The following is a 22303-nucleotide window of genomic DNA, read 5'->3' as shown; positions in this document are numbered from 1 at the left end:
GTCTCACTCTGTCACCCAGACTGGAGTGCAATGGCCGCTCCCGGCCACTGCAGCCTCGACTTGCTGGGCTCCAGCGATCCTTCCGCCTGAGCCACCGAGCCTGGCTGTATGATATTTTTATTATTGGCAGTTCAATGGATAATGGAGGGGATAAGGCTCTTAGAAGCTCTGGAGAAGGTGTGAGTGAAAAGTGTCCAGAAAGGACATAGAAAAGGGGATTCGTTTACAAATCATCTTTCATGTAAATTTTTTTTGTCAAGATGTCTACTGGCCGGGCTTGGTGGCTCAGCCTGTAATCCCGCACCTTTGGGAGGCTGAGGTGAGTGGATTGCCTGAGCCCGCGGGTTTGAGACCCGCCTGGGCAGCGAGACCTCATCTCTACAATAAATCAAAAAATTAGCAGGGCATGGTAGCGCATGCCTGTAATTCCGGCTACTCGGAAGGCTAAGGCGGAAGGATCGCTGGAGCCCAGCAGTTCGAGGCTCCGGCGGCCGGGAGCGGCCACTGCACTCCAGTCTGGGCGACAGAGTGAGACCCCAACTCAAAAAAAAAAAAAGATGTCTACTGAATATTCGTGTTTTGTTATTATAAACTGTTGATTGTCCAGTTGGTTTTAATTACTCAAAATTTCCGAGATTTTTTTCCTTCCTGCCAGTTGGTATAGGCTGAGGAAATGCAAAGTAATTTGATACTAGTCTAAAGACAAAGTTATAAGGGTAACTTTAAGGTTAAATTCCCCCACATAGGGAAAAATTGTTTAATTCCCAAATCAATCATCATCATCGTCAACACTTATATAGCACTATGTTATGGGTGCATTACTATCCAAGAATCAAATATGTAAAGCACTAAGACCGGGCGCGGTGGCTCAAGCCTGTAATCCCAGGAGGCCGAGGTGAGAGGATTGCCTGAGCCCACGGGTTCGAGACCAGCCTGGGCAACTTGTTGAGACCTTGTCTCTACAATAAATCAAAAAAATTAGCCGGGCGTGGTAGCATTTACCTGTACTCCATCTATTTAGTAGGCTGAGATGGAAGGACCACCCGAGTGCAGCAGGTCGACGCTGGGGCGGCTGTGAGTGTGCCACTGCACTCCAGCCTGGGTGATGGAGTGAGATTCCAACTCAAAAAATAAAATAAAATAAAATAAAAATAATCATCATCATCATCTGCAGCAGCAGCACTGATGTAGAACCATGTTATGGGTATATCACTGTCCAAGAATCAAATACATAAAGCACTTCAACATTTCACTCATGTAATTTTCAAATCAGCCTTATCTATTAGCTACAGGTATTGTCCCTTTTATAGGAAAAGACATTGAGACACAAAAGAGTTAAATGATTTGTCCAAGTTTATGTAACTGTCAAGTGTTGGAGCCAGGCTTCAACACAGGCCACCTAAGCTAAGTCTGAACTCTGAAACTGCCTCTCCTCGGAGTGGGCATATATGTTAAACCTTATTTATTCTGTATTATTCCTGTTAGTGTAACTGTCATTAGCTAATCAGCAGATAGGCTTTAGTGTTATTTAAAAAGTGTTTTTGCAGCTATCCTGTCTATAAGTATTAAAAAATAGAAATAAAATATAGAGTATTTTAGATGTTGTAAAAATAATCTCTTTCAAAAATATCCTTTGCCCAGTCTTTTTTTTTTCCTAAGGAGGGAAGAACTTAAATAGTGATTGTATATCTCTGGTTTTTGACCTCTCTTCTGAGCTCCTGACCTATAGTTCTAACTTCTCTAACAACGTGTTAGTTATTTTTATCTAGAGCTTCCTGGGCAGCTCAAGCTTTATCTGTCTTTCACTGAATTCACCATTGTTTATTTTTTTTAAGGAATAAATCTTTCATTGACCAATTATAGCACATTTAAGCAAATTTTTTAAAAAGTAATTTATGCTTTTAAATAACTGAGATGCCTAAAAGTTGGATGTGAGCTTCAGAATTAAAATGATGTTACCAGGACATCTCTCTCTTCGTCTTAAGAGATGGATTCTTTCTCAGAGGGATTCTCAGTACCTGTTGTTAACAGTGGCCATTGGGGTCTCCATGTTTACCATCATCAGTTTATGTTTCCAGACTAAAGCTGTGTCACTCACTTCCTCTGCCCCAGAATATATATGCCAGTCTTCTGAAAGAATCCTGGTTGGTTAGCTTGGGGCACCTGCCTATATTGATAACCCATCAAAAGTACATTGAGTGGGGCAAGCAGGATAAGCAGGTCTCTCTCCATTATAAAACACTTGGTGTCTCCAATCCCTGATACCTGTCTCTTTTATTTTCTACCACCAGAGAGATCACAGTCTTTGCCCAGTATTGCAAGTACTGAGGGTCCTTCTCACTCTGTCTCTTTACTTTTTCATTTAGTTAATTATTTAACTGGTTTTGTCATGTCTATTTCTCAAACGTCTCTTGAATGCTTCCTGTTTTTATCACATGCACTGCCAGTGGCTTCACTTATGCCTTCACCATTTTGTACCTGGATAAATACATGATTATACCAGCTGGTGCCTTGTCCCCAGTATCCTTTACTTTATGGTTGTTGGAGTGATCTTTCTAAAGCATTCATATGGGTAGAGTATTTCCTCAGTTAACACATTTCAGTGATTTCCCATTGCCTGCCATTTTGAAATATAAAAATTTCCTTAGCCTTAGACGTGGTATAAAAAACTGTTCATGGTCAGACGGGACTCCAGGTTACTTCTGCCATTTTGTATGCGTTATCTTTGCCCACACTTTGTTTTTCTCCAGTTATGCAAAGTACTGGAAGTTTTCCAAATACTCCAAGCTTTTTTATTCCCTTCTAATCGTGCTATTGTTTTTGCCCAAAATGTTTTTTTACTTCTTTGCCTCTGTGATCTCTCTTAGTTTAACTTGTTTTTCAGTGGCTTACCCTAACTGTATCTATCATCCTTTCACAGTATCTTGTGTACTTCTTAATGGAATTTTCATTTTTGCCTTTTTATTGGATATGAAATCATCAAGGGTAAGGGAATGTATCTTGTTAATTTCTGAACCATTCATACTGTCTTACTGTGTGAAGAAATAAGGGAAAGCTCAACATTTTTGTATCTATTATAATTTTTTTTTTTTTTTTTTGGGTTGGAGTCTCACTCGGTTGCCCAGACTGGAGTGCAGTGGCTGCTCCTGGCCACCGCAGCCTCGACCTGCTGGGCTCCGGCGATCCTTCCGCCTCAGCCTTCCGAGTAGCCGGAATTACAGGCATGCGCCACCACGCCCAGCTGATTTTTTGATTTATTGTAGAGATGAGGTCACGCTGCCCAGGCGGGTCTCGAACCTGCTGGCTCAGGCAATCCACTCACCTCAGCCTCCCAAAGGCGCGGGATTACAGGCTGAGCCACCGAGCCCCGCTATAACTTATTAAATGTAGTACTTAACTACATTTAATCATAGGATACAGAGATAAAATGTACCTTAAAAATCTTGTCTAAACCTCTGAGACGTATAAATAAGATGAAAACAAACTTGTAAGTACCCTTTAAGCATATTCTTAAGCATATTTTCTTTGCTAAAATCTTGATGTTTTGAAACGTTGTCTTTTTTTTTATTTTATTTAACTGCATCAGATCATTGGTTTGAAATCATGGGTAAGAGCTTTAAAATTTTAAAATAATTGCTTTCATGGCTGGCAAAATAGAGTAGAATTGTGAAATGTTTGCTGTTGAATACTGGCATGACATTAGATCTAAAACCTATATGCAGCACTATGGTAACACTTGAATGGCCATTGACTAACCATCATTTTGTTCCGAATAGTACATTTATATGATGGAGGAGTAAGTGAAATCTCTAGAAACAGAAGCTAGGTGGAGATCATGCAGTGATATAACATGGGGGGAGGTTTGGTGCTGTATACTCTGGGTGCAATAAAAAATCAGGTAGCTTGTCTGTAGAGAATTTTAACACAATAAAAAAGCTGTTTTCAAGTCACTCATTTCTTTGTTATCACCATGTGCTGGCAATTCTAAACAACACTGGTGATAATCCATCCACAAGGCAGATAGTCCCTACCCTCTCCCTCCTCTTGGTGTGCCACTGGGACAACACATCTGTTCTTACTAGGATACGGTAGTCCTTCCTTATCCATGAAGGACATGTTCCAAGGCACCCAGGGAACGCTGAAAGCACGGATAGTACTGAACTCTTACATAGCTATGTTTTTTCCTAACATACATATACATGATAAAGTTTAATTTATAAATTGGAGTTATAAGAGATCACATAACAAAATAGAATAGTTATAACAATATACTGTAATACAAGTTATATGAATGTGGTCTCTGTTTCCGGTCTCTGTTTCTGCCTCTCAAATATCTTATTGTACTGTACTCACCTATTTTTGGACCACAGTTGACCACAAGTCACTAAAACCATGAAAAGAGGATGTGGATAAGGGGGAACTGCTAAACCCCAATTCTGAGTTTTCACTTTACTGTGACTTTTATATGTGTTCTCTTATCCCTATAACACACAGTTGCATTATATTTTTCAAATAAATGTGAAAACCTAAGAAAAATTAGATCAGTTGTTTAAATGACTTACTAGCAGTGATTACTCAATGGCTTTTTAATTTATCATAGATATGATATCTATTTTGTACCTGTATAATTGGCTTTCTTTTGTCTCCTAAGTGCCATTGTATGTGTAGGGCATTTTCTTTGGCTTTTAACTTATTTGTTTTAGAATTTAATTAGTGCAGGACATACTGTAAGGAGTTTTGTTTCTAGTTCATTAGATATTAACCTACAGCCTATATAATTTTCTCTTCTAGGGCATTCCTTTTGTAATATTAGATATGTACTACTTTAGAAGAATTCATATCTTAAAATGTAAACAATTGTAGTGATACTTATTTCAGCAATATTTTTATGATTAGCTTATACTTTTTTAAGGCTTTTGTGGTTTATTTAACCATAGAATGTATAAAGTTAAGGAATAACTCAACTGTATTTTAAAGGCAGAAAGAATGGTACAAATGGCATCACCATGGGACTAGAGCTTGTACTAGGCATATTGTTAATATATATGTTCTGTGTTATTGTGCGGTAAATTGGACTATATTCACTTTACTAAGGCTAAATTGAATTATCTAATGTTAATTTTGGTCACTGAAATTTATTAATGTGGCTTCTGGTAGAGCTAAAAACTGTACCTTTGTTTCCTTTTTATGTTGTATATTTGTGTTCTTCAAACCTTGAGAGAAAAGGACTTTTAGTAATTGATTCATAATTTTTATGAAATTATTTTCATTTAAATGAAAGCTTATAATTATCTTAAAAACATGACTTTCCTTTTTCTTGAACTAGAGTCGAGTATGCCCATTTCTTATAGACCCTTCTTCCCAAGCTACAGAATGGTTGAAAACACACTTGAAAGACTCACGTTTGGAAGTTATTAATCAGCAGGTATGTATTACTTATAATTTATATATTAACTAGGAATGGCATCTTATAGTGAAAAGAACTCTAAGTCTATAGTCAGAAAACATAGATTAAAGACTAAGCCCTATAATTTACCTGGTTTGGAACCTGAGGAAGGAAATATAACCCTCTTAACCTCAGTTTTCTAATTTGTCAAAAAGGGATTTGAATACTTATTTGGTGCTAGGTATTGAACTATGCTCCTGGAACTTAATAGTGAATAAAGAAGTACAGTTCCTGTCTTCTTGAAGATGACAGTCTGGTCGGCTGGAGAGACAGTTCAATAAGCCTTTGCACTAAATTGTGATTAATGACACAAGCTATAGAAGTGAGATTTATTAACGTAGCTTGGAGAATCAGAAAAGTCTCCTGGCTTTTAGCTTGTTTACAGTTTCTCTCAGTAACTCTCATAATTTCCTGTTTCTGTAGCTTACTAACAGGCATCTTTAATGTGTCCCAAGAGTTGACATATTGATCAGTGAAATATAATCATAGTCTTTTCAATAGTGACTTCTCACTGTCATATTTATCTTGCAGTGGATATTATTTTTGGTCAGGCTTTTTTTTTTTAAATGAAGATCTACTGTATGGTTAATTTTCATAAACATTCTTCAGGTGTTTGAAAAACTACCTCTGAAACCTACTTTGCATATAAATTGAGGGTAGCTACCTCATTTGTTTGTGGTAAGAATGATTGTAAATTAGATAAAATATAAAATACTTTAATCTCATTTGCAGTTTATGAGATCTTAATTATCAACCCAAATTATATATATATATTGTACATTACATATAATAATTTATGTAATTACTTATATAAATTACGTGTGTGTGTATAAAATTTTTTTTTTACCTCATTGCAGGCTTGGGGTGATATTTAAAACTACTCTTTCCCTAGCCAGAAAGTCTCAACATTTTTTATGAGGCATAGAATTTTATCTAAAGTTCCTTTTCAGAATGATTAGCCCCATCACACCAAAAAGTTTATTAGAATTTATCAACTTGCCTTTTCCCCCCCCACCAGTCGATGTGTGTTTCTGAACATAAGCAAAGTGGTTCTTATTAAATTAAAGTGTCTTATTTCATATAGAATTTTAAATTGTGTTTTTGTAACAAATTGAAATTGTAGAAAAACTCAGTAAGGGCTTTTGCATTGTGGGGATAGCGGAGTTATTCTTCAGTGAGTCTAGCATTATAGGCATGCACGATGGAGAAGAGATCAGCTTTGCAACACATGCTTGTAGTTAGCAGTTCTGTAACTTGTATACTTAAAAATTGTTGAATGCATCTCATGTGAAGTTATTTTTTACCACAATTTAAAACATGTTAAAATCTTTATTTTTCTTATATATCTATTTAAATTATGAAGTGTTTTTGATAGTTTATAAGTAGAAAAACAATCATGAATAATTTGAATTAGCTTGCATATTAAATTTTTAAATATTCATATTATTGCTGTTAATGTCTTCATTCATTATTTATAAGGATCTTTATAAATATTTAGGTAATAATGGAATTAATGTGTCATCTTTTTATTCTCACAGGATAGTAATTTCATTACAGCTCTTGAGTTGGCAGTTCGTTTTGGGAAAACCCTTATTATACAAGAGATGGATGGTGTAGAGCCTGTTCTGTATCCATTGTTGAGACGAGATCTGGCCGCTCAAGGTAAATATTTGACACTTTCCAAAGAGTATGGATTTTTAAAGTTTTCAAAGTAATTAAACCAGGTACAAGCTTCTAAGCCTCCTCATCCTGTGGAGTCACACATGATGTGCTTAATTCCCCCAGCAACTGTTTGTGACAACATGTGTGAGATGTTGTCCTCCAGGGAACCTCGTTAGAGACCTGGTACCTAGAGATTTTACTGGGGGCCATTTATGTACGCACCCTAACCTGAGCAGGTCGCCAAATTCCAGACTCCCCTAAGGAAAGCTGAGGTAGCATAAATCACATTAATTGTACAAACAGCGTAGGCACAGTGAACCACTTTCATCAGTTCTGAGAATGGTCGGAACTCTCCCGAAATCGAAGTTCCAGGAGATGAGTGTGAGCTAACCTTGCAAGCAGATCTTTTTGAGGATAGCAGACTCAAGATTGCTGTGTCAGCTCTTTTTTGTTCAGGAAACAGATGTTATGAGAAGAACTCTAGTACTGGGACCCTTGCCTTTGTAATATTATCCCCTTAATGTATCTGTGGGGATAAGGGCAGGGAATATCTAGGCTCCTGTGTAACAACAGCAGCTTTATAATGAAGAAAGTGACCTTGCTAGAATGAGGTTGCCTCCCAGAGTTCAGTCTCAGGTCTTCCTCTGGCCTTCTGTCAGAGCTCACTCGGATCTGCTGAGCTGACTTCTTGATGTGCTCTCTTAAAGGAGGTGGAAATTAACCATAAAGTGCTCTGAATGTGATATTCTTCATTCTGTATTCTGGTACTGAAGGGCTCATTAAGTAGAACTCTTCATGAGTCTGGGTGGTGGTAGGCTTTAGCAGGCTCTGAGGCATTGTTTGAGAAGGAGTGTTGACAAGGTCCTCTGAAGTTGAATCTGGTAAAGAGTGATGTCATGATTGGTTCACATTTGGAACCACTGTTTTGTATAGTTGAGAAAGGCTGTTTGTTCATTTTGTTCACGTCCATTTGGGTTTATGTGTTCGTGTCACAATTAGGAAAAGAGTTAACCACTGTCCCTCTCTTACTTTTTCCATCTTCTTCCCGGAGTTGGATGTATTCATGTCACACTGGTCTGTTGTCTTCTTTGAGTCCAGCCCAGGTTGCCCTTTTCCAGAATGATAAGTTCCTTATAAATTGCCATTTAGTCATCATATATTATCTCTGGGGACAGAGAATGGTGGTAGAACCACATAAAACAAAGTTTGCGTCCAAGTGTATTTATATCCCAGTGTCCTTAGTCTTAGCAGTATAAGCTGCATTTCTACCTACTGAGATCAAAGTAGATACAAATAATAGGCATAGAATATACTTCTCTTCTACCAATTTATGCTTTTCAAACATCTCAACTATATATTGATCAAAAAGAAGAGCAAAGTATAGTTTTTCCTCAAATTTCCATTTTTTTAACTTTCTGTTTCTATGTGCTTAGTAGCTTAGCCAAAGTAGAAGGTAGATAGATGTGCAGTTTGCAGTAGGTAAATAGTTGAAGACAGTTGGACCATCTAGCTATGTAGAAGTTGCTGAAGGAGAGGCTGGTTTAATCAGTAATCAGTTTAAGACATCATAAATATTTTTTGTTAGTCATCCCAGTCCTTTATGGTTATTTCATTTCCATGTTGAGTTTGAGTATGGAACCTGGAGTTAGAGTAGAGATGATGGCTGAGCACTCTTGCTTGGCACTTTTAGTCCAGATGCTTCTTTTTAGGCATGCTTGCTTCAGACAGGTATATGTATGTGCAGTGTAAAGGTTAGGTTTGTGATTAATTGTTGTGTCTGTTTCTAAAGGGTGGTTTTCCATATGCGTGCGTCTTTGGTAGCCCAGTTGGGTGTGGATGGCCTAGTGGCCTGAAGATTGGTGGGTGGTCAGTGTTTCTTTATCTGGAGCAATTTTGTGGTCCAGAGGAAACATTTGGCAGTGTCTGCAGACATTTTTATTTGTTATGGTTGGGTAGTGGGTATCTGTGCCAGAGACATCTTAAAATGCATAGGACATCTCCCCACAACAAATAGTTTTTCAGCACAAATTGTCAGTAGTGCTGAGGTTGAAAAACCCTAAGCTAGCTCACTAGTTCTAACCTATGAGTTTCTGTGCAGGTTTATTTTAGCTGGTCTCAGAGTAGCATGCTTTACAGCCAAGAGCACTACTTGAAGTCAACTAATTGTACAGAATATCCAACAGTATAGATTGCCAGAAGTGTTATGCCTGAGGTTAATGGATGGCTATGGCATTGCATTGGATTTGGTCTGTGAGATTATTTGTAGACACCTATAATTCTGTGTATCTGAAGGATACAGGGACCAAAGACAAGAATGATTTACGCTGTTTGGAGAACCTCCAGAGCTGCCTCTTGCAGGAGCTGTCATTCAAACCTAGCCTCATGTTTGTTGGCCAGGTGTAGCGGCTGTAGTAAAATTTCCAGATTTAGACTACGCCTCTTACAGCCAAGAGGGTATTCAGACATTGATTCTCTTTCTTTGTATTTAGTGGCTTTAAGGCCAGCAGTTTATCCTTGATGGGCTGTGGGTTGCCTCCTTGGACTATGTCCGTTTGGTAATTTGGTATCAGGGTTTCAGATTTGTCTTCATTTAAGTCTCATTCATCTTGAGTTGTGTTTGAATGGCATGTGATGCAATATGAACAGCTTCCTCAATGGAAACTTTTATGAACATGTTATCTGTGTGATGGAATGGAATTTGGACCTAAATGGTTGTTCTTATAACATTTTTGTTTATCTAACTTGAATGATGATATATCTCTGAAGAGGTTGGACCTATAAAGGTGTACTGCACATAATAGTTGAACTGATTTTGGTCTTCTTTCCAAACAAACATCAAAAAAAGAAATAATTAGTAATGATTAGTAATGTCTCAGTCTGCATATCAAGTATAAGTTATGGCAGCAATTTTTATAGCCATTGTTATGTTAGGCACTGTGTAAGTAGTGGTGGCCACTTTCTGGTTTAAGTTTCAGTGGTCATAGTAAATCTTTCAGCAACATTGGTTTTCTTTTTTTAATTTTTAAAAACGGGGGTACAGTTCAGTATTATGCAAATGTTCATTATGCAGGTACCATTGTTGATGAGGAGTGCCTCCCCCTGCAGATTCCCACTACTGCCAATCCCATGTCCCCTCTCTCCCCGCCCCCGACACTTTCCCACTACTGCCAATCCTTTTCTTATAATATTACGATAATTGTTCAAGGTCCTCTTATGAGTGAGAACATGGGATGCTCAGTTCTTTGTTTTTGTGACAGATCGCTCGGTATTATAGACTCTAAGTCCATCCAAGTTGCTGTGAAATTCATAATTTTGTCCTTTTTAGGGCAGTGTAATATTGTGTATATGTATCATCTTTCTTTTTTTTAAGTTGGAGTCTCACTCCATTGCCCAGGCTGGAGTGCAGTGGCATGTTCCCAGCTACCACAGTCTCTACCTGCTGGGCTCCAGGATCCTTCTGCCTCAGCCTTCCAAGTAGCTGGAACTACAGGTGTGTGATACCACACCCATTGTAGAGATGTGGTCTCGCCAAGTTTCCCGGGCGGGTCTCAGACCCGCAGGCTCAGGCAGTCCACTCACCTTGGCCTCCCAAAATGCTGGGATTACTGTGCCAAGCCACCAAGCCCAGCCATACCACCTTTTTTCAATCCAGTTCTTTTTCAGTGGGCGGCACGGTTGGTTCCATGTTTTTGCTATTGTGAGCAATGCTGCAATAAACATACGTGTGAAGGTATCTTTTTCATAGAGTGATTTGAGTTCCTCCGGGTATATTCCTAGTAGGGGGGTTGCAGAGTTGTATGGAAGGTTGATGTTTAGATCTTTTAGGAATTACCACACTGTCTTCCACAGAGGTTGCATTAGTTTACACTCCCACCAACAGTGTAGAAATGTTCCCTTTTCCCTGCATCCTCTCCAGCATCTGTTGTTTTTTGAATTATTGATGATTGCCATCTTGACTGGAGTTAGGTGGTATCTCAGTGTGGTTTTAATTTGCATTTCTTTGGTGACTAGTGAGGTGAGGCTGAGCATTTTTTCATGTATCTGTTGACTGCTCGTATGTCTTCTTTTGAGAAGTGTCTATTCATATGTGTTGCCCACTTTGTAATGGGGCTGTTTGTTTTTTTATTTTCGGCACGTTGGAGTTCCTTATAGATCCTAGATGTTAGGCCTTTGTCAGACATACAGTTGGCAAATATTTTTTCCCCGTCTGTGGGCTGTCTCCTCACTCTCTCAATGGTTTCTTTGGCTTTGCAGAAGCCTATCAGTTTGATGAGGTCCCACTTGTCTATTTTATCTCTTATGGCATGGGCTCTTGGGGTTTTGATCAGGAATTAGTTGCCAGTTCCAATTTTCATAAGGATGTCTTTTGAATTTACTAAGGTTCTTATGGTTTGGTTTTAATTTTAGACCATTGATCCATTTAGAATTGATTTTTGTGTATGGTGATAGGTAGATATCTTGTTTTAATCTTCTTCATGTGGTCAACCGGTCTTGCCAGCACCTTTTACTGGATAGGTTCTCCTCTCCCCAGTGGTTGGTAGTGGAGGCTTTGTCGAAGATGAGTTGATTGAGAAATTGAGGTTTGCTTCTGGAAATTGTATCCTGTTCCATTGGTCTACATGCCTGTTTCGTACCAATATCAGACTGTTTTTTTAATTGTAGTATTATAATAAAGTTTAAAGTCTGAGAGTGTGATACTTCCCACTTTGTTTTTCTTATTGAGGATAGTTTTGGCTATTTGTGGTCATTTATGTTTCCATATAAATTCCTGTGTTGTTTCCAGACTGAGAAGAATGCTGCTGGTAATTTAGTGGGTCTTGTGTTGAATCTGTAGATTGCCTTGCATAGGACGGACATCTTCACAATGTTGATTCTTCCAGTTCATGGAGCCCGGAATATTTGTCCATTTGTTTGTGTCATCTTGGATTTCTTTGAGCAGCGTTTTATAGTTTTTGTTGTGAAGGTTTTTGACTAATCTGGTTAAGAAGATACCAAGGTATTTCTTTCTTTCTTTTTTTATTTTCCTGACTATTGTGAATGGGCTTGGGCTTTTTAATTGGGGTTCTCTTTGTTTATTGTTGGTGTATAGAAATGTGACTGTCTTTTGCATATTTATTTTATACGCTGAGACTTTACCAAAGTTCTTTATCAGTGCAGGGAAATTTTTGACAGATTCTTTTGGGGTTTTGAGGTATAGAATCATGTCGTCTGCAAAGAGGGATAACTTGACTTCCTCTTTTTCTATTTGGATACCCCTGATCTCCTTCTCTTGTCTGATTGCTCTATGTAGGATTTTCAAAACTTTGTTGAAAAGGAGGGGTAAGAGTGGTTATTCTTGTCTTATTCCGGTTTTCAGGGAAGATGGTTAGGTAAGCTTCATCAGTGATGGAGAATTAAAATTCTTCCCAGACATTCAATCCCTAAGAGTTTGTGCTGCCTCCAGACTAGCTCTACAAGAAACACTTAAGAAAGTATTAAACACAAAAGAAAGGAAAAAAAGAACGACAATGACCTTCTCAAGAATGCAGGAGAAAAATTGAAAACACACATGAATCAACCCAAAAATTGAAGGAAAGACAACTAGGAAACAGCTGCAACAACAACAAAGTCTATAAGAACCTCATGACAGGGATAAACTCTCACATCTCAGCAATTAGCCTGAATATGAATGGACTAAATGCACCACTGAAAAAACATAGAATGACAAAATGGATGAGATATCATAAGGCAACAATATATTGTCTCTAAGAGACTCATCTCACCAGAAAGAACACTCACAAACTCAAAGTAAGAGGATGTGAAACAAAATTTTAGGCAAACAGAACACGAAAGAAAGCAGGAGTCATGATCTTAATACTGCCGTGCACCTTCTCAGACCACAGTGGAATAAAAATAAATATCAACACCACCAAAGCTTCCCCCAAACCCTCAAATACATGGACAGTAAATAACATGATGCTAGACAACTCCTGGGTCAGCATGGAAATCCAGAGATTAAAAGATACCTGGAAACACATGAAAACGAAGAAACCTCTTGCCAAAACCACTGGGATACCATGAAAACAGTACTAAGAGGGCAATTCATATCTCTATGAACACATATATAGAAAATGGAAAGATCACAGGTTAACAGCCTAACAAACCACCTAAGGAAGCTGGAAAAGCAGGACCACCAAAACCCTAACTTCAGCAGAAGAATCTAGGTCAGCAACATTGGTTTTTAAAATCCAGACAAGTAAAATGGTTTATCACTTCCGCCTGGTATAAAAATATAGATTCTTTTTCACTTCTTGGTATGATGCATTTCTTTCAACTGTTAATAGTGACAGGAATTAGGTATACCTTATAGGTTGATCCTGCTGGAATCTTTGTCTAATTGTTATTAGAAGCTACCAAAGGCATCACACTAATGTATCCAAATAATATATCTATGTATCCAAGAACCCCAAATGTCTATTCTATTATGCATGCTGACCAAAAACCAAACAAAGCAAAATACTCAAGTCTGATCCAGGTTAAGAAAGAAGATAATGGTGATGTAAATTGGGAATTCCCTTGAATGGGAGCCAGAGATCAAGTCTTGATCTTATGCCTATACCATTCTGTCTTCACAGATTAGCTGCATCACAGGTTATTTCTGGTGTAAATTAAGACTGTGTTGGTCTCTTTAGTTATATATTTGATGTTTTCTTTCTTTTTTTTTTTTTTTTTTTTGAGTTGGGGTCTCACTCTGTCACCCAGGCTGGAGTGCAGTAGCAATGATCACTGCTCACCACAACCTTAACTTCCTGGGCCAGGTGATCCTTCCACCTCAGCCTCCCAAGTAACCAAGACTACAGGTGCATGCCAGTACACCTGGCTATTTTTTAAAAATTGTGTAGGGATGAGGTCTCACTGTGTTGCCCAGGCTGGTCTCGAACTCCTGGGCTTAAGCAGTCCTCCTGCCTGGCCTCCTAAAGTGCTGGGAGCCACTGCGCCTGACCAATATTTTCTATGAGTAGGATATGGTACTTATACTGAAGGGCTTTTCATAGGCAATAAAACATTTATTTTTAAAATATTTTTTAAAATGTTATTTCAGAGTAGTAAATGCAAGACTTACAAAATAAAATAATACAGGATGGCAGCAGCATTCTGTTCCTCCCCTCCCCATGACATGTGCTAGACCAGAGAAAACTATCTTTCAATTTTAACCTTTTGTTAAAATTTAGATATACATATAGAAAAGTGTATATAAATGTACAGCTAATGAGTTTTTATAGTTTGAACACACTTGCATGAGCACCGAGGTCAAGACATAAAGCTGGATTAGCACTTCAGAAGCCAACTAATTACCACACCCTCACCCAAGGATAACCACATTCTTGTCTTATAATAACCTAGCTAAGTTCTGCTTATTTGCATAAATAAGAAAGAAATAAGCAGCTCCTGACTACTGTGAACTGGGAGCTGGTCTTGCGCTGGCAACTTGGCCATGTTGTACTCCTGTGGAACATAAATTATTCCACAGAACACCAGCATCAGACTGGTTACTCTGTGACCAGAATCATCTTTGAGCACAAAAGCAAGAATGGTTCATACCACAAAAATGACCAAACATTGTCTTCTCTCTGCAAATATGAATGATTTCTGCTTTTTACTAATTATAGGTTAGTCTCACTCCATTTCTCTCATCTCCTAGATAAAAGTTAAGACACTAAATCATAGAATTGTCTACTATTTCTGATCATACCCAATCCCCAGTAAAATTACATTTTATTTAACCATTCCAAATTCCCTCACATAAGCCCAATTCGTATAATAAGTGTCTTTAATTTCTTCTTACTAACAGGGTACACAATTTTCTATGTTGTTCTTTAATTGCAAAGAGCTGATAAACATGAGCTATGTCTTTTTAATCACTGGGGTTATTTTGTCTCATTTGTATTGTAACAGCTTTGACTAAGTAGTTGTGTTTTTTTAAGGAATTTGTCTATTTTCAAATTTTCAAATGGTATTTTTTAAATAATATTTTCATCTTTTCAATGTCTGTTGGCTTTGTAATTATGTTCCCTTTTTTCTAATATTGATCATTTTTATTCACCTTTTTTCTTGATCAGTTTAATAGGGGTTTGTCAATATTACAAATCCTTTCAAAATACCAACTTTAATTTTGATTTCCTTTATTGTATTGTAAAATTGACTTTTGCTCTTTGTTATTTTATTCTTATTACTTTTCCATAGATTTTATTTGGTCTTTTTTCTAGATTCTTAAGATGGAAAATCAAAATGTTAATATTCAACTTGCTTTCTAATATATGCATTTATGTTTATAAATTACTCTTTTTTTTTTTTTTTTTTCGAGTTGGAGTCTCACTCTGTTGCCCAGACTGGAGTGCAGTGGCATGCTCCCGGCCACCGCAGCCTCGACCCGCTGTGCTCCGCCGATACTTCTGCCTCAGCCTTCCAAGTAGCTGGAACCACAGGCATGCGCTACCACACCTGGCTCATTTTTTGATTTATTGTAGAGATGAGGTCTCACCAAGTTGCCCAGGCGGGTCTCGAACCCGTGGGCTCAGGCAATCCACTCACCTCAGCCTCCCAAAGCACAGGATTACAGACTAAGCCACCGAGCCCGGCTATAAATTACTCTTTAAACTCTTTTTCTGCTTTTTACCATCAGTTTCAATTTCTTTTCTTAACTTATAAATTACTTAGCATTCTGTTTTTTAATTTTCATGCAGTTGAAGATTTTCTAGATAACAAAAATAACTTTTTAATTTTTTTGTTATTGATATCACCATGGTGGTCAGAGAACTTACCCTAAAGTATTTTCATTTTTGAATTCTGTTGAGGCTTTTTTTAATGATCGTTTGGTTAATTTTTATAAATGTTTCATGTGCACTTGAAAATTTTGTACATTTTTCTCTTTCTTGGTTTAATTTTCTATACAGATTAATAATATCAGGTTTGTTCTTGTGATGTTCAAATCTTTTGTATCTTTGCTTTTTTTCTATTTGCTCTGTCATGCATTGAGATAAATATCCTAAATTCTCTATGATTTTGAATTTGTCTGTTTTTCTTCTGTTAATTAAAAAATATTTTGAGGGCTCAATGGCTCTCACCCTGTCATCCCACCCCTTGGGAGGCTGAGGTGAGTGGATTGCCTGATCCCATGGGTTTGAGACCCGCCTGGGCAACTTGGCGAGACCTCACCTCTACAACAAATCAAAAATTAGCCGGGTGTGGTGGCATGCGCCTGTAGTTCCAGCTACTTGGAAGGCTGAGACGGAAGGATCGCCGGAGCCCAGCAGGTTCGAGGCTGCGGTGGCTGGGAGCGGCCACTGCACTCCAGTCTGGGCGACAGAATGAGACTCCAACTCAAAAAAAAAATATTTTGATGCTATAATATTATTATTTTTTTGCATATATAACATTTTAATAGGCACAGCCAGATTACATTCCAAAAGGGGTTGGACTGTGTCAGACACATTGTCACCAGTAGTTTCTGAATGTAGCTCCTTTTCTGCATCCAGACCCCCCTGGATGTTAACTTTTCAAAAAATGTTTTGGTAACTTGTTCATTTAGCAAATAAAATTTCGTTGTTCCTTTCTTTTTTTTTTTTTTCCTTTTTAAAGTTGTGGGGTACAATTCAAGGTTAGGTATACAAACGTTGATTATGGAGGTACTCTTGTTGATGAGGTGTGTCCCTCCCTAACCTAGCAGTTTCCCTCAAATGCCAACACCCCTCCAGGGCAGTTTCCCACTACTGCCAATCTCTTTCTTATAGTATTATAATTGTTCGAGGTCTGCTTATGAGTGAGAACATATGGTACTCTGTTCTTTGTTTCTATGAAAGATCACTGAGTATGATCAACTCTAAATCCATCCAAGTTGCTGCCAGGTCCATATGTTTGTCCTTCTGTATGTTTGCATAATATTCCATTGTGTGTATGTACCACATTTTTTATTCAGTCTAGTTGAAGCTATATTAATTGGGTGCATATATATTTGGAAATGTAATATCTTCCTGCACAGTTTTTTTTTATTATTATCAAATGTCCTTCTTTATCTCTAGCAATGTCTCAGTTTTAGAGTCTGATATTAGAATTGTGACACTAACTTTTGGACTACTATTTGCATGGTATATACTTTTCTATTATCTTACTTTCAACTTTGTTTCTTTAAAATAAATTTTATGTTGTATTTAAGGTTTACAACATGTTATGGAGTACATATAGATAGTAAAATGGTTACTGTAATGATGCAAATTAACATATCTATCATCTTACATAGTACCCCCTTTGTGGTAGCAATAGCAGTTAAAATGTACTCACATGATAAAAATCCCAAATACAATACAGTTTTATTAGCTGTCGACCTCATATTACACATTGAATCTCTAGACTTAATCATGCCACCTGTCTGCTCCTTTGTATTCTGCAACCTACCTCTCCCCATCCTTCCCCTTCACTCGTTATTACCCTCACCCCCCGCCGCCCCGGTCGGCCCTGGCTACCACTGTTTTACTTTCTGTCTCTGTGTATTTGATTTTTTTGTTTCACAGATTTAACATATAAATGAGGTCACATCATAATTTTCTTTCTGTTTCTGGCTTATTCCACTTACTATAATGTCCTCCTGGTTTATCCATTTTGTGGCAATTGGCAGGGTTTACTTTTTAAAGGCTGAATAATACTCGTGTGTGTGTGTGTGTGTGTGTGTGTGTGTGTGTGTGTGTGTTTCTTATTAGTCCATTGATGAACTTGTAGTTTCTGACTGTTGTGAATAATGCCACAGTAAACATGAGAGTGCAGATACCTCTACATGTGGTTACTTCATTTTCTTTGGGCGTATACCCAGATTAAGGATTGCTGGGTCACATGGCAGTTCTATTTTTAATTTCTTTAAGAACCTTCACACAGTTTTCCAGCATGGCTGTACCTATCTACATTCCCATCAGCAATTCCCTTTTCTCCACACCCTTGCCAACATTTGTTATCTCTTGTCTGACAACAGCTACCCTAATGAGTGCGAGCGAGATCTCATAGTGGTTGTGGTTTGCATTTCTCTGATGATGAATGGTGGTGAGCACCTTTTCATAGACCTGTTGACCATATTTTTGTCATCTTTGGAGAAATGTCTATTCAGGTCTTTTGTTCATTTTTAATCAGACTGTTTTCTGCTATTAAGTTGTATGAGTTCTTTATACATTTTGGATATTAGCCTTTTATCTGATAAATGACTTGTAAATACTTTTCACAATTTATAGGTTTTTTTCATTTTGTTGATAATGGGTATTTTTCACTTAATTATATGTTCATAATCCTGGATTTTTTAAAAGCCATTATTATGTCTTCTAGTATTACATCTTAAATATTTAAATACTAGTATAATAAACACTTAGTTAATGAATTTAGAAATAGAGAGTAAAATAAAAGTGAGGGTTTTTATTTTGTCATCTATAATTAATCAAGTACTTGAAAATTATATTTTGAAATATTTTGTAGCAAATACAGAAGATTCAGACCAATTGTGTGTGTGTGTGTGTGTGTTTTTTAATAGGACCACGTTATGTGGTACAAATAGGTGACAAAGTTATTGACTATAATGAAGAATTCCGCCTCTTTTTGTCAACAAGAAATCCAAATCCCTTTATTCCACCGGATGCAGCTTCCATCGTTACAGAGGTGAACTTTACTACAACAAGAAGTGGATTACGAGGGCAGGTATACATAGACAATCATAGTTTACCTTAGCGTATTTTGTAGCTTTGTGCTATTAGATATTTTGAGTGGGAAGCTAGTTTGTTAAACTGATTAGTATTTAAGTTTATGATTTTGAAAACATACTTGCATCTTAGAGTGGAGCATTCAAGCTTGTATTATTGATCATCTGTTTTAGACTTGAACATTTGCTGCTAATGTCAAATTACTTCTTATTCTAATATAACTCTGAGGTTACAGTTTATTTCTGTCATATATGGTAGAATTCTAGAGAGGGATGGATCATAGAGATTAAGATCATCTTCCTTTTTTTAATTGTGAAAATTGCAGGTAATTGACCTATTCAGCTAGCTGAGGGTCTTTGATTCTGAGACTATATATATATATGTGTATATATATCATTAGAACATAGGCATCTCTGAATTCAGCTTATCTGTTATGATTCATTACAGTTTAGAATTATTGCATGGATTTCAGAATAATTTTTCATATTCAGACTTTTACTTACATGTTTTCACATTCACTTTTTCCTTTTTAAAGATAAACTGCCAGTTGGAGTATCCTATTTTTTACTCCTCTAACGATAGTAGATTTTTCCCCTTTTGATTTATATGATAGCATGTGTATTTCTACAATTTTACTTTATTGTAACTTTTTAAATTATCCTTTCAAAATATTTTTTATTACACCATACGACTCATCAAATATATTTTTATGCACAGTATCTTTTGATTGACCTGATAATACTTCTTATAAATAAAACAATTGAATAATCACTTAAAACTTGACAGAATTAATTGACAAAATTACTCCTTCTGTTTCAAAGATCTCTACAGTAGTTGCTGAGGGGAGCTATATTGGTTTTGCTTTAGCAAGAATTACATGTAGATGTTTATATAGCAGATTTTAAATTATGTATTTTATATCAATGTTATTTTCTATTTTAATTTTCAAAGTTAAGAAATTGGCATAGCATTTTTTAACAGTTAACGAGTGACAGCTTTAACAGGTACAATTTATCTGCCTTACAATTTACTGATTTAAAGTGTACAACTCAATGATTATTAGTTATAATAGCTGGGTCTTATCTTTTGGTAAATTTATATTCAACAGTATGAGGAACAAACGTTTCCAAAGTGGCTATACTCTTTTACTTTCTCACCAACATTGTAGGAGGATTTTATTTTCTTCACATCTTTGTCAACTCTTATTATTATTTGTCTTATTAATTGTAGCCATCCTAATGGGTATGAAGTGGTATCTCCTTGTGGTTTTGATGGCATAGTATTTTAAATAAGATTTCATTTTATTTAATGTGAATATTTATCTTTAAAAATACTAAATTTTGCAGTTTTGATATATTTAATCTAATTTTAGAACCAATATTGTGTATTGACTTATTTAATAATGTACCTTTTTACAGCTCTTCTATAATGTTTAGTATTTTACCGATCAGTTTATTCATGTTTTTGTGTCAGATATAATTGTTAAGGTGTAACATGTTTAATTAGAAATTATAAAACAAGGTAACATAGTGTCATAATACTTAGCTATTTGTTCAAACACAAGGCCAGTTTGTGGAAAGGTTTTGTTTTATTTTGTTTTAAACCTTATTGCTAATCTTGCTTTTTCTTTTTTTTCTTTAAGCTTTTGGCTCTAACCATTCAGCATGAGAAACCTGATTTAGAGGAACAAAAGACAAAACTATTACAACAGGAAGAAGAAAAGAAAATACAGCTAGCCAAGCTTGAGGAATCTCTTTTAGAGGTAAGATTTTACTACTCAGGCTATTTTTTCATAGTCCTTTTTTTTGTTTAATGAATATAAATAACAGTGTTTAAAAAAAATAAGTAGTACCTTCAGAATATTTTTGTTTTTTCAGATACGTTAGTATATAACTTAAAGTCAAAATTAAAACACCAAAAAAGAGATAAATTTTGTAATATAAGTCCTTAAGGAGTGATGTTCAATACAAGCAAATTTTTAATTAATTTCTTTATACTGTTATTTTTAAAATTACCATATGCTCGTAATTTTAAGACGCATCAAATGCATGAAATTATAACTTAATCTGTAACTGTAAGTAGTTTTTATTAAGTTGATAAGTTAATACCTATGGAATGCTTTGATAATGATACAATATCATATAATAATTTACTGTATCATTTGATGTAAGATGGCTATAATAAAAACAAAATAAAACTTAAAAATTAGGGCTATAAAATGTTGAAATTCTTTTAAAATAACATGTCATAAACATCATCAAATTAATAATAGTTAATATGAGTTTCCTTTAATTGGCTATTTTTATATGTGTAATAATGTTCATATTGTTAATTTTTCCTACAGACACTTGCCACATCTCAAGGCAATATTTTGGAAAATAAGGATCTGATTGAATCTTTGAATCAGACAAAAGCAAGCAGTGCACTTATTCAAGAGTCACTTAAAGAATCTTACAAACTCCAAATTTCTCTTGATCAAGTAATTATTTCCTTCTTTGTGATTTTTGTATAATGTTTTCTTAAACATTTATGTTAATATAATAGAAATACAGTATCAGATCTTCAGGAGAAAGACATTGTCAAAAAAAGCCACTCCGAAACACCTGAACTTTAGGTCTGATTCTTATTTAGAGAGGGATTTCAGACATTGAGACCTCAAGGATAAGGACTGATTTCTGGCATAATGTTATGTAAGGTAGAGCTACAGTTTTGTACTGAAATTGAAAATGAGTATGTTCAAAATCAGTGTTAGAGAACATCTTTGCCATTCTCAGAACTTTTCTTAAGGCAAGTTAAATAAACTAATTAAAGGGGTTATAAGTTATTTTTTTCCATTAAGAACATTTTTCTTCTATTCATCCTGGACCTCATAGGTGTGATAATCTGAACTATTTTCACTTTAAATCCTTTTTACCTCATTTTTTAATGTTTTCTTTAGCAAAATTCCAACCCTGTATCAGTGCAATGTATTATTTCCTTTCCTACATTCTAGTGACTGAGTTTTGCTGGAGAAAATCAGATAACCAGGCAAATTAATGTCACTGTAAATTCCTAGACTGTAACCTAACCTGAGCCCTCACTGACAGCTTTTGATCCTTTCCCATTCTCCTCAGTGATTTTTCCAAAATATTTTCAGTCCTTGCTGAAATTTTGCACTTGCCTGTTACTACTTTCTTTACCTGGGAAAGAGCTCTGTTGAAACTAGAATGGGAGCAAGTGTATAGCCCAATTCCAACTCAGCCACCCCATTTTCTCTACCAGGACTAAACTTTGCAGATGTCGTGATTGTCATTTTCTGCCAAGAGGATGCTGAACTTTCTGTGCCTTCTCTTTCTGAATAGACATTGCTGAGTCACATACATAATTTTACCAGTATCATGTCTGAAATCTCAGTGCTTGGTTATACCGATACGGAGAAACTTCGCGGTGTTCCATTGGGAATCTCAAGCAATCTCATCCTATGATACTCTTTACCTTCAGTCAG

General features: G+C 36.3%; 1 protein-coding gene across 1 annotated transcript in view; it reads left to right on the top strand.

The window, feature by feature from the left end:
- DYNC2H1 (dynein cytoplasmic 2 heavy chain 1) overlaps positions 1-22303 on the top strand; it is a gene marked incomplete at its 3' end in the record, with an annotated part of 198461 nt that overhangs the window by 134807 nt on the left and 41351 nt on the right. The window contains exons 64-69 of the mRNA XM_008058276.2: positions 3587-3607; positions 5327-5425; positions 6985-7108; positions 18654-18817; positions 20462-20581; positions 21164-21298. Of these exons, the coding sequence (XP_008056467.1) occupies positions 3587-3607; positions 5327-5425; positions 6985-7108; positions 18654-18817; positions 20462-20581; positions 21164-21298 (663 nt within the window). The remainder of the gene's footprint in view (positions 1-3586; positions 3608-5326; positions 5426-6984; positions 7109-18653; positions 18818-20461; positions 20582-21163; positions 21299-22303) is intronic.

Source organism: Carlito syrichta, unplaced genomic scaffold (genome assembly GCF_000164805.1).
Source record: "Carlito syrichta isolate Samal-C Ts95f unplaced genomic scaffold, Tarsius_syrichta-2.0.1 Scaffold303273, whole genome shotgun sequence".
NCBI classification, from domain to species: Eukaryota; Metazoa; Chordata; class Mammalia; order Primates; family Tarsiidae; genus Carlito; species Carlito syrichta.
Note: the sequence above shows the minus strand (reverse complement) of the source record. Positions and strands in the feature narration are given on the sequence as shown.